The sequence below is a fragment of the Stenella coeruleoalba genome (assembly GCF_951394435.1).
Source record: "Stenella coeruleoalba genome assembly, chromosome: 8".
Taxonomy (NCBI): domain Eukaryota; kingdom Metazoa; phylum Chordata; class Mammalia; order Artiodactyla; family Delphinidae; genus Stenella; species Stenella coeruleoalba.
Window position 1 is genome coordinate 47,977,776 of NC_137154.1, and position 12,998 is coordinate 47,990,773.

The 12,998-nt window shown below is 45.7% G+C and overlaps 1 protein-coding gene across 1 annotated transcript; it reads left to right on the top strand.

The window, feature by feature from the left end:
* Positions 1 to 2,464: 2,464 nt before the first annotated feature.
* MRPL17 (mitochondrial ribosomal protein L17) lies at positions 2,465 to 9,556 on the top strand. Its single transcript, XM_079929453.1, has 3 exons — positions 2,465 to 2,992; positions 3,308 to 3,376; positions 3,730 to 9,556. Exons 1-3 carry the CDS (start codon positions 2,726 to 2,728, stop codon positions 4,003 to 4,005), a joined length of 612 nt encoding a protein of 203 aa, XP_079785579.1. The 5' UTR covers positions 2,465 to 2,725; the 3' UTR covers positions 4,006 to 9,556.
* The last annotated feature ends 3,442 nt before the right edge of the window (positions 9,557 to 12,998 follow it).

The following is a 12,998-nucleotide window of genomic DNA, read 5'->3' on the forward strand; positions in this document are numbered from 1 at the left end:
CCAGGGGCAAACGGTCAAAGTTCATTCCCTGTGGACCAATACTCCGAGACGGAAATAACAAGACAATTGAGAGAGGAGGCTGGGCCCTGCCCAGATAGAAGGTAAGAGACCACATATTTCTCATTCTCGGAGTCAGGAGACCTCCCCGACTACACATGCGCAGAAAGGCTCCTTGGAGGCCAAAAGGGGAGTGATGCTAGCTGATGCCAACTGATGCTCACTACCCATAGGCCTCTTCGGTAGAATCCATCTTGGCTAAGAGATGCGTGTGCATACATGGGAAGATCCCGAGATACACCCAATATGGACTCTGAACCAGACAAACCAAAATGATTGGCCAAAGGAAACAAAGAAGAAATGCCCCATATAAGGGATTTAAACTGCCACAAGGGCGCGACCCTCTCTCTGAGCCCACCCGTGTGTCTATCCACACGTACTGTACTTCTTTTTTTCCTAATAAATACTTTACTTGTTTCACTACTTTCCATCTTTGTGGGAATTCTTTTTCTGCAAAGCCATAGGGCCAGAGCCTTGTCACTGACCACTGGTCTAGTGGCTAGGATTCGGCGCTCTCACCACCGCGACCCGACCTCAATCACTGGCCAGTAACTGAAACCCTGTTTCAAGCTGCTGCAGGCCGAGGCCCCCCTAGATCAGCCTCACATAACCAAAAAAATAAATATGGACAATGTTCGATGCTGTACATTTTGACCAAGTGGACATTCCTTTTTTAAAGCAATAGGTCAAATAACACCAGTGTCAATGTTCATTTTCTCTGACTTTTGCAAAGAAGAAAATCTTCCCAAGTTTTTACCAGTAGAAATTTATGATGAATTTTCTGATGACGATGTTACAGTGAAATGTGGAGATAACTGAAAGCTGCAAGAATCGATCCCAAAGAAACAAGACACAGACAGTATTGTAATTTCTGGAATTTATTGTGAAGTGTGGTTTGTATAAATTTCTGCCAACATATCCATATGTTTAAGACTTTTCCTATTTGCATGTATGTTGCTTCAGACAAAAGAAACTTTTCAAAATTAAAATTAGCAAGAGGTGTTCTCTGGTCACCTAAGAGGAAGACAGAATGACAAATCTAAATATGCTTTCTAACAAACATGAATATGTGTCTAGGGTTTCTGTAACAAAGTGCCACAAACAGAGCAGAAATTTACTGTCTTGTAGTTCTGAAGGCTAGAAGTCCAAAATCAACCTGTCAGTTAGGCCATGCATTCTCTGAAGGACCTAGGGAAGAATCTGTTCCATATCTTGCTCTTAGCTTCTGATGTTTGCCAGAAATCCTTGGCTTGCAACTAGGCAACTCTGATCTCTGCCTTCCGGGTCACATGGCATTCTGTGTGTCTCTGTCTCTCCACAGGTGTTCTTTTTATAAGGCCATCAGTAACTTTGGATTAGGCGCCCACCCTAATCCAGTATGACCTCATCTTAACTAATTACATCTGCAAGGATCCTATTTCCAAATAAAGTCACATCATGAGGTACGGGGTGAGGGAGATGCAGGCTATATGGGGGTGGGGTAGGTCTTAGCATATCTTTTTTGTTGGGGGGACATATCTGAATCCATAACTAAGAGCAATTTTGACCAGGTCATTGCAAATCGGCAGACACGAAGACTCAAAACCAGAAACGATAATGTTACTGTTCATTACTTTAACACATAAATGCATAGGCATGGTTTTCCCGTTTTAAAATAAAAAACACACTGATGTAATTTAAAAGTATTAGCCCATTATTTTTCCTTGGAGTGCGGTAATTCTTCTTGAACCGGGATGATTATATGTACTTTGTGAACTAAAAATGCCACCTGCCATATCAGTAAACAAAGGATGTTGCAGCCATCAGCCACTACAGTCACCCCGGACAGCACACCCTGAGGAGACTCAGGATGAGAAAACACAGGATACTGGTCCCAAGTAGCTGAGGTGCAGATCAAAAGAATGATTTCAGTGAGCCCAGATTCTTGCATCGTCTCGTGCATAGAAAAGCGCTAAATTCCTTAACTTGAGATATCTGGTTTTCTTTTATGAACAGTAGTCTTTTGATGCTCCAACTACCTGGTCTTTGCTGCAAAAACTCCTATGTATCCTGGTCCCCACCCCACCCCGACCCCACCCCTTGCCTCTTCAGAGCAGCCTCTCAGAGTTATCTGAGCTGCTGTGTCCCCGGCTTAAGTCCTCAGTTTTGTCTGACAAATAAAACATAACTCAACTTTTATGTTGTGCTTTTTTTCAGTCAACAACTTAACCCAAAGAAAATTTTCAGCATCTGCGTTTCTTTCATATCATTGTTATCCCACTCATTTTCACCATTACTACTGAAAACAATTTTCTTTTAAAAATGACACGCTCAGGGTGTGGGACGCGCCGCGCCTCAGGGAGGGCAGGGCAGCCAGCCTGAGGGACCAGGACCCCGCCAGGCACTTTCCCCTCAGGTACTCACTTTTCTAGCCGACACCAGGCGGACCTTGCCAGCGCCCTACCGGCCACAAGACGAATGACGCAGCACCAGTGAAACCCGACAGCCGGGTCACTCCACACCAGGGGACGCCTGGTTCCCCGGCCGACAGGGAGCGTTCCCAGGGTCCAAACCCCACCAGGCTCGCTTCCTCTGGAAGAAGTCAACGCCCCTTCCCCGCCCTCCCCCAGTCTGCCAACGAGGCAGGCTCTGATACACATGCGCAAACACGTCCACCACGCACCAATGTATGGCGCATGCGTCCTCTAAGCTCCGCCTCTCCGCCGCGTCTCCCCTGGAGTTTCCAGTTCCGGCCTCACAGAGGCTGGAAGAAGTTGGGAGCATGCGGCTGTCGGTCGCCGCTGCCATTTCTCACGGCCGCGTATTCCGCCGCCTGGGCCTTGGTCCCGAATCCCGCATCCACCTGCTGCAGAACTTGCTCACGGGACTGGTGCGACACGAACGCATCGAGGCGTCATGGGCACGCGTGGACGAGCTGAGGGGCTACGCGGAGAAGGTGAGGGGCGGGACCCTCTTGTTCCTCTCGCGGGTCTGGCCTGGGGAGGCGGGATCCGGCTGGAGTTGGGGAAGAATTGGGACCGCCCTGGTAAGCTGTGCCCGAAGGCTGATTCCCCTGATACAGTGCGCGGAACCTACTCCTCCGGCCCCTCTCATTGAAGACTGGTTAGGGCTGCGGAGTTAGAGGTTGCCTGAATTGGCGAGATGCTTTGCTAGTGTATGAAATGAGTAGATTGCAGTCCGGCATTTAAGGAGTAAGATTGATGGCCTCCTTTCTTGCTCGGGTTGGGTCAGTGATGTTATGTCCTCACAGCTCATCGACTATGGGAAGCTGGGAGACACCAACGAACGAGCCATGCGCATGGCTGACTTCTGGCTCACGGTGAGTGCATCCTGTCTGCCTCCCAAATCTCATCCTTTGCTCCCTAAGTGGGAGGGGGTTGTTAGAGGAAAGGGAACTGGGCAGAATGAAGATAAGGCACGCGCTTATGGACAAATGTGAACTAAATTAGAGATCTGTGTCCTAAGTTGAATTCAATGTGAATCTCAATCTGCACAACTGCGTGAAACTGATCCACTCTGTGTAATTTTGACTCTACCACATCAGAGGGTGAGGGAAGGGGTGTGTGTGTGTGTGTGTGTGTGTTTGGACCCTACCTTTGGGAGTGCTGAAACTTAAATATCTCTGCGGTGGTGCCTGACTCTGCTGTCTCCTGGATAACTCTCCCCTTCCAGGAGAAAGACTTGATCCCAAAGCTGTTTCACGTACTGGGCCCTCGGTACCAAGGTCAGAATGGGGGCTACACGAGAATGCTGCAGATCCCAAACCGGAATAAGCAGGATCGGGCCAAGATGGCAGTGATCGAGTATAAAGGGAACTGCCTTCCACCCCTGCCCCTTCCTCACAGAGACAGCAACCTCACACTCCTAAACCAGCTGCTTCAGGGGCTGCGGAAGGATCAGGAAGCAAGCACCCACAGCTCCCACACAGTTCAAACACCAGAGATTTAACTGGAGCCAAAGGGTATGTGGCCCTCATCAGTGCCCATGATCCACAGGCCTTGGGAGCGCTTTTAATCTCTTAAGAAGAACTGGATCTTGAGTTGTAAAATGAACTGTCTGATTGGAGCCCAAAACCTTCTGGGAGCCAGATAACCTTCTCTTTGCACAACAGATAAAATTCAGTGTATGACTATATGTAAACTGATTTTCTTTTCCCCTCCCCTTGGGATTTCTGGAGAATGAGAACTACCCACATGCTCAGTCTGTGTGGGATAGTAAATTCATGGTGTATGTCTCTGGTTCTTAAATCTGGGTTGGGTTGGGTTAGCACAGTTTTGTTTTTTTTAATGCTAGATTATATGGGGTATGTATCCTGTAATTCCAAACTTAGCCCCCAGAGGTGATTGAGTTTTGATATCTAGCATAGAGACTGAGCCCCAGGGATTTCTTAGAGAAGGATTACCTCCTGACGGGTGGGAGGGTGAACATCTAGAAGTGAACTTTCTGTAATAATCTGGTACTCTAGGAACCTTCAAGGTTCCATTCCTCTGTTTCTGGACAAGATCACGTATCACCCTTAAGTGTTCACCTCAAGCCCCAAATAGGCCTCAGAGGAGAGGACCTGAGAACTCAGATGTACCACCACCCTGGCCAAGGGAGCAGAAGTGTTCAGCAGAGGATGTTGACTCCAGGATAAGCTCCTTCCTCTTGGGGTGGGAGTGGAAGGGTGAAGGAGAGGGTTGAAGTGGGAGGAAGATTAGGAAGTTAAACCTGTGGGAATTTCCTGGAAGTTTTCAATCTGGGCCTCTCCGGGAACTCAGAAAAAGGACATCCGGCTTCAGAATGGTCAGGGCATATGAAAAGTAGGAAGTTCCTTTATGTGCACTAGTTACTGTGAAGCCAGATTTGGCCCAGGCAGGCTGCGCATCCCTCACACTCAGGCTTGACAGGGGTGATAGTCGTGGGAAGACTTGGAGCTGTCATCCCTGCATGAACACATGACAGCAAGGCCTAGCAAATCCCACCTTTCTAGTAAAGTGGAAAAAACAGAGTTTTATCTTAGGCCAGACCTACAGAGGGGGTTTGGCCCACCAAACTCATCCATTGTCTGAGATAAAAAGGCTGTGGGTGGAGGGGTCACTGGTCTAGCAGACAGATATTAGCTTCAGTGACAGAGCTATTCTGGTACTATTTCAGTACAGCTGCCCTAGTCTGAGACTTATCTGCTCCCAACAGGGGTCTCATCTCTTTTACTCTACTCCAGTTGGTCTTTCACACTATTGCCAGAAAGCTCTTTCTGACATTATATTTTGAGTGACGTATAGTAGACACTCAAAACATTTATTTATTTATTTATTTATTTTTATTTTTTATTTTTTATTTTTTTGCGGTACGCGGGCCTCTCACTGTTGTGGCCTCTCCCGTTGCGGAGCACAGGCTCCGGACGCGCAGGCTCAGCGGCCATGGCTCACGGGCCCAGCCGCTCCACGGCATGTGGGATCTTCCCAGACCGGGGCACGAACCTGTGTCCCCTGCATCGGCAGGCGGACTCTCAACCACTGCGCCACCAGGCAAGCCCTCAAAACATTTATTGAATAAACCTACAACTCTGAATGCTTCTCTAAAAAAATTTGCCCTCTTTTTATCTTTTTGGTACGAACATTCACCTCAGCCAGATGTCTTGGAATCATCCTTGACTCCTAGAGAAAGCTCTTTCCTTAAAATTAAAACCACATCTTTAAGTAACGGTAACAGGTGAGTTATGTCTGGACTCTCACAGCTTTTCCTCCTGGCCCCCGGAAATATAACTTCCTAACTTGCCTTCCTCCCCACTGCAGCCATGGTGATAGGAATTTGCTATCTTAATTCTCTGCTTGATCTCCAGTGGCTCTTCTCTTCCTGTAGGGAGAGTCCAGATTCCTTACCATGACTCCCCTCGGTGAGTAGGCACCTGCTCGTTGATCCAACTTCTTCCCTTGCCTCTAATTTTATGCTCCAGAGGCTTGGAAGGCCTTATTTTGACTGTTTCCCTATGCAGGTCTTTTCCTAACACCTTCTGTTCATCTACCACCCAGAAAACCCTCCCCCTTTTACCTACCTGCCTTGTACACAAACTTTTGGCATCTCCTGGATGACTGCTCTGACCATCTCCACACCTAAGTTCATTACTTTGTGACCCTAGGTGCCACTATGGTATTCCCATAATGCACTGGATTTACCACATTGCATTACAATTCCCTGCAGTGGGTTAATTCCCAAACATCCACCCCAGGTTAGTTTAAGGCAGTCCTGCTACTTCCATCCCCTAGCTATTGATGGATTCAGGGATGGACAGGCCTTAAATAATTTGAGGCAATGAGAATCCAGGCTCAACTCTGCTAGATAAGAGTAAGATTGCTTGTTATTCTGATAAACACAGGGAACTGGCTCTAGGCTGAAGATGACACTTAGAGTGGCAGGTCAGAACAACTAAAAGATACTATATAGTAAGAATCTTTAGTGACTACTCCCATTTGTGCCTGAGTTTTCTGTTAATTTTTACTGAAAGTAATCTGGTAAATTATTTTGTACTGTTGAATCTTTATTGTTTCCCCAAATTTTTTTTACTATGACCCACAGATCAAAAAACACATCAGAACACGAAATGACATGTATATATGTAATTGAAACAAAAGCGTCACAAAACATTATTTATTTGTACAAATATCATGTGCATCGATACTGTCTACTCTTCTAGTTTACTTTTTTAAAATGATGGCCCCAATTCACTAAGTTGATTTTACAACTCACTAATGTTTTACAACCTTCTCTGAGAAACACTGATCTAAACCAGCATTACAGTGATTCACCATTACCTTTGCTGGATAAAATCCAGGCTTCTATCATGGCACAAAGGCCATCTATGGCCTGGTCTCAGTCACCTCTCAGGCTCGTCTCCTACCATTACCTGCTACCACCCTTCACAGGAAATTAACTTGTTATTCTCTGAATATAGCATACCTTTTTGCATGATGGTGCCTTTACTATCGTGCTTGCCCTGTTTCAAATTACCTCCTACACGTCGTTCAAATCTCTACTCAAAGTCACTGCTTTGAGGCCTTCTCCAAATTCCACATCATCCTCCAGATGGGGCTAGGTCCATTCCTGGGTGCAGTAATAGCCCTTGGGTCATATGTCTGTCAAAGCATTCATTACACTCTACTACAGTAGCCTGTCTGCTTGACTGACGCCTTCACTCAACTGAGCTCCCAAAGACAGGAACTGGGACTCATTCTTCTGGGTAACTCTATACCTACCACTGGACCTGATTCAATATATGTTTATTAAATGAGGAGGAGTAAGCTACATGTTGTCTATGACATAGTCAACTCCCTGGCTTAGCTGTATAAAACCATAAACATGGTACTGTGTGCAGGGACAGTGCTAAGCTACCCTGCTGAGTATACCAAGACTGAAGAAATGGGCTCCTTCCTCTCCAGGGATTTAAGTGTTCATAATGACAGTCATGAATGTAAGCATGTGTCTAATTCATTTCCCACACATTTCATATTTCAATTTCCTGAAATATTTCTAACCTACCTACAGACAGAAAATACCTATACATTTTCCAAGACATAGCCAAAAGCTGATCTGATGCCTCTTCTGAGAAGTATTCACTGAATTCTGCAAGCTAAGTTAGGGACTTTTCCAGTGGTCCAGTTTCACACGTACATCATTGTAGCAATGGCACAATTACATTGTTCAGCACCCATAACTAGCTGATTTATTCCTAGAGGGTAGGGGACATACCTAATCAACTCTTGGGCTACCCAGTAGAGAACATGGAACAAAATAGGCGTCTATAAATGTCTGTTGTACTGAGTTCTTCAGCCTAGCTCTGCATTTTAGGTTTACTAACTCCTCCCTTCCCCAGTTTCCTCTTACTTCATCTGAAAATGAACTTCCTGCAACACTGATTCCCCATTGTTCACTACTGGGTAACGTCTGTACCCTTAAGGTTTTCCTGTCCGTGCCCTTAAATGTGGGGCCATATTGTAGCTCTCTGACTCAGGGACATGAATTCGGTAGTTAAATTTGAGATACCCTAATAATAAAAATGGTCTGTGTGCTTATATTTTGAGGAAAGAAGTTTCACCTTTTCTGATATTTTGCATTCTGTTCCACAGTATATCTGTTTAATATAAAAGTAATGTTTTTAGTTCTTGCAAGTTAAATATTGTACATTGCACACATACATACACACACAATTCTATCAAAATTGATGCTCTAAGCTCTAAGAAGATGAGCCTTGTTTACGCTGTGGCTTCACATATGCCTTGGCACACCACCATGTAGCCCAGCATGGGAAGCACAGCATTAAAGTTTTACTGCTATTCACTTCAAGGAGATGAAAATGCAAACGCTGTACCTAGAGATGTCACTGAAAACTCAATGCCATTGTTCTGACTTAATTTCTAACTTCTCCTTAAAATGGTCTCAGAAGCTTTCCTACAGTTATCTTTTCCTTTTATCCCAAAAGGAACAAAAGAAAGGAAAAATAGTTCAGTTTTGTATGTGCTGAGTTTGAGATCCCTGGGAGCATGTGGAGATTAGGAAAGAGTTCTTCGCCGGGAAAAGAGATTTGGGAGTTCTTGGCAATTAAAGCTAAGGAAATGGATGGGATGACTCAGAGTGTATATGTAGAGGGAAAGGAGACTGAGGTCAGACATTAGAGGACAGACAGGATGCAGAATCTATGAAGGAGACTGAGAAAGTGCCTTACAGAGAGGAAAGAGAACCTGCAAAATTCATCACAGTACCCAGTACAGTGTCTTCCTTGTACATAAGAGACACTCAAAAAATAATTATCAAATGAATTTAGCAAGCATAGTCCTTTTTCATTCAAAGCACTGTGCTAGTATAGAGAATACAGGGATGACTCCTGGGGCCATCAGGCCAGTTGGAGAGACAGATCATGAATAAGTGTAAGATAGTAAGACAGGTAGCTAAGAAAGTGGTGTGCACAAGGCATACTGGAGTACCAAGAAAGGAGGAGGTCAATAAGGAACTTTTCAGAGGAAACAATGCTAGGGCTGCATCTTGAAGAATGAATAAGCATTCATCAAGCTTTGGGTAGAGAGGTCCTCTGGGAGGGCATTCCAGGCAGCAAGCTCTGCAGGTAGAAGTGCACTGAATTATGAAACAGAATGGAGTGGTTGAGAAATTCCAAGTAAGTAATTTGGTACAGCTGGGATTTAGTTTTGAGGAAGAAGTGGAGGAAATGAAGCAGGAAAGCCAGGCAAGATCAGGTTACAAAGGACCCTGTAAGACATGATAAAGTGCTTGGATTTTATCCTGAAGACCAGGGGAAGCCACTGAAGGATTTTTAAATGGAGAGAAAAGGGATCAGATTTACAATTCAGAAATATCATTCTTCCATCAGACCGGAAGATGGGTTAGGGGCCAAGACTAGAAGCAAGGAAACCGAATAGGAGGCTAGTTAAGGAATCCAAGGGGAGTTGAGAGAAGGCTAGACTAGGCCAGAAGCAGGGGGGAAGGAGAGAAGCCAACAGATCAAACAGATATACAGGAGATAGAATAGACTAGACATCGTGTGTGACTACACGAGGTAGAGGAAGAAGTTAAGAGTCAAGCACGATACCAAGTTTCTACTTGGGCAGTTGGGTGAAGTAATTCCATTCACAGAGAATGAGGATAGCAGAGGAGAAGCAGGTCTGAGATTCTGTGATGAGCTTTGTTGTAAACGTATTCATGTTACAGAGTTGTCTTGTGAACAGTTGTTCTGGAGCTCAAAGGATATAGGTAAGCCAGCAATACAGATGTGCTATTCACACATAGGAGGAAATTGAAACAATTGGACTAGATGAGATTTCCCAGACAAAAAATATAGAGTAAAAGAAAAAGGATAGAGCCAATATTCAAAGGCCAGACAGAAAAAAAGAGAAGCCCTCGGAGGAGGGTGAAAAGAAGGACTACAGCTAGAACACTGGTGTCTCAAAATCCAAGGGAGGTGGGGTCAAAAACATCTCCCTCAGATTCTGAGGTCCTAAGGACAGACACTAGATGATTTTTGTATTCTTAGAACCTAATGTTGGCCAGGCTCCAGAATAGTGGTTTAATGAGTATCTTTGGCCATTGGACTTAAAAGTTAGGATGTTCACTGTTGGCCTCTAATGGAGCAGTCTCTTGAGAGGGGCAAAAGCAGAAACCATAAAGACAACTGGAAAAGTTTGGTGACAATGAAAAGAGAAGATACGGCAGCAACTTGAGAGGAAAGGAGATTTAAAAAGTGAATTTGGGGGCTTCCCTGGTGGCGCAGTGGTTGAGAGTCCGCCTGCCGATGCAGGGGACACGGGTTCGTGCCCCGGTCCGGGAAGATCCCACATGCCGTGGAGCGGCTGGGCCCGTGAGCCATGGCCACTGAGCCTGTGCATCCAGAGCCTGTGCTCCGCAACGGGAGAGGCCACAACAGTGAGAGCCCCGCGTACCGCCCAAAAAAAAGTGAATTTTGAAGATTAATGTATTTATTTTTTGCTATGGTCTGAATGTTTGTGTCACACCCCTACCCAGATTCATATGCTGAAATCCTAATGCCCAATTTGATGGTATTGGGAGGTGGGGCCTTTGGAAGGTGCTTAGGTCATGAGGGTGGAAGCCTCACAAATGGGAATATTGTTCTTATAAAGGAGACCCCACAGAGATCTCTTGCTCCCTGCACCATGAGAGGGCACAGTGAGAAGGTGCTGGCTGTGAACCTGCACGAGGGTCCTCACCAGAACGCAGCCATGCTAGTACCTCGATCTTGGACTTTCCATCCTCCAGAACTATGAGAAATAAATTTCTATTGTTTATAAATTACCCAGTCTGCAGTATTTTGTAATAACAGCCCAAACAGACTAAGACAATTTTATAATGAGTACTTATTATGGCCTTAGTTATGGAGATAAGACAGGCCTTAGTTATGGAGATAAGACACTTAAGGGTTTATATAGGTTTGAGGGAAAAGTCCAAAATCTTGTGTTGAGGGCAAAGGGGATGGAAGAGAGCTTTGTCGTTTGCCACTGTGGCTTCCATGGCTCCTCCACCTTTACGTAAAGCCTCTTTTCTCTGGGGACTCGAGACCTTGGTTGACCACCTCCTCCTGATGTTCTTGGCCTTAGCTGCTACAGGATGCCTAAAGCACCTGCTGGCCCAACGTACAGGAAGTCGGTTGGCAAGCTTGCAGTTTGAACGTGTCTGCCTTTGAGGAGAAAACATGCACAGTGTATAGCCCAGAGCTAGTCACAAAATGAATCGTTAAATTCCGTCAGTCTCAGACCTAACAGGATGGGCTACAGCAGACAGACAAAATATCAGGAATTCCGAACATGACTGAGAAGTCAACATGGAGCTAGCAGAGATAAAAGCAAGTACAGGAAAAGTCAAAATTCTGGAGGGGTTTTGTAACACTAAGAACCCTACCCCACATCTGTCTTTTTTATAACAGACTGGGCCATTCATGCCAGGCTGACGGGGGGTGAAGGTGGGGGAAGACAGCTTCTGATCACTCACACATTCATTCAAGTCTTAGGCCCAGAGTCTTACTCACCATCCCAACCTTGGATGCCCCATTCAACACTCTGCCCCTTGGACTTCCCTGCCGGCACAGTGGTTAAGAATCAGCCTGCCAATGCAGGGGACACAGGTTCGATCCCTGGTCTGGGAAGATCCCACATGCCGCAGAGCAACTAAGCCCGTGTGCCACAACCACTGGGCCCACACGCCACAACTACTGAAGCCCGCGCATTCTAGGGCCTGCATGCTGCAACTACTGAGCCCGTGTGCTGCAACTACTGAAGCCTGTGTGCCTAGAGCCCGTGCTCCACAACAAGAGAAGCCACCACAATAAGAAGCCCATGCACTACAACGAAGAGTAGCCCCCACTCGCTGCAACTAGAGAAAACCCGTGCTCAGCAACAAAGACCCAATGCAGCCAATAAATAAATAAATAAATAAAATTTTAAAAATTTTATTAAAAAAAAAAGACTCTGGCCCCATAGTTCTTTATTGTTCTCTCCTACTGAAGCCCATCAATCCAGCGTGCTCTGTTTACCAGGACTTTGACCCTTTCATGACCAGATCTACTTTAGCCCTGAAGCTTTATCCTCCAGAATCTCACTCTCTAAACCCAGCTTCTTGCCTCTGGATCTCCCTTTGCACACATAGCAAATTTTCAAACTCTAGAAACTCTAGTCCTCTGAACTCATTGCTCCCTGTATATACCGGGCCTTTCTTCCTTTTCAACCCAGCCTGGATATCATGATCCAACTTCATCTGTTCTCATGGCAGCCCCTACTCAACCCCATGTCTTTCTCTCCCACCCACTTATTAATTACCAGATTTCTCTACTCCTGTGCCCTCATCACTAAGAGCTCCCAGGAACAAACAATAGCACACAACCACTGGCACTGGGATCAACAGAATCAGGCCCTGAACACAACAAGCCTGGATTGCTCAATCCTACCATCTCTTTGACCCCTGCAAACTTTCTCCACTTTCCTTAAACTCTTTGTATCATCTTCATCTCTTAGTATAAGCACTTAACTTCACCTCCTACTTCCCAGAAAAAAAAAAGGAGTCTGTAGGCATGGTCTTCTCAATTCCCTACCCTCCTGATCTTTATCTATATCTAAGAACTAGGCAATAAGTTGAAAATCTATTCATTGAAGACAGTTCATCCAATGACCATGCTCCCAAAAGCTCAATTCATCAAATTTTCCAAAGTTATCAAGTTTAAAAATTGTTGGTTTTAGGGTTTCCCTGGTGGCGCAGTGGTTGAGAGTCCACCTGCCAATGCAGGGGACACGGGTTCGTGCCCTGGTCTGGGAAGATCCCACATGCCACGGAGCGACTAGGCCCGTGAGCCATGGCCACTGAGCCAGCGCGTCTGGAGCCTGTGCTCCGCAATGGGAGAGGCCACAACAGTGAGAGGCCCGCGTACCGCAAAAAAAAAAAAAAAAAAA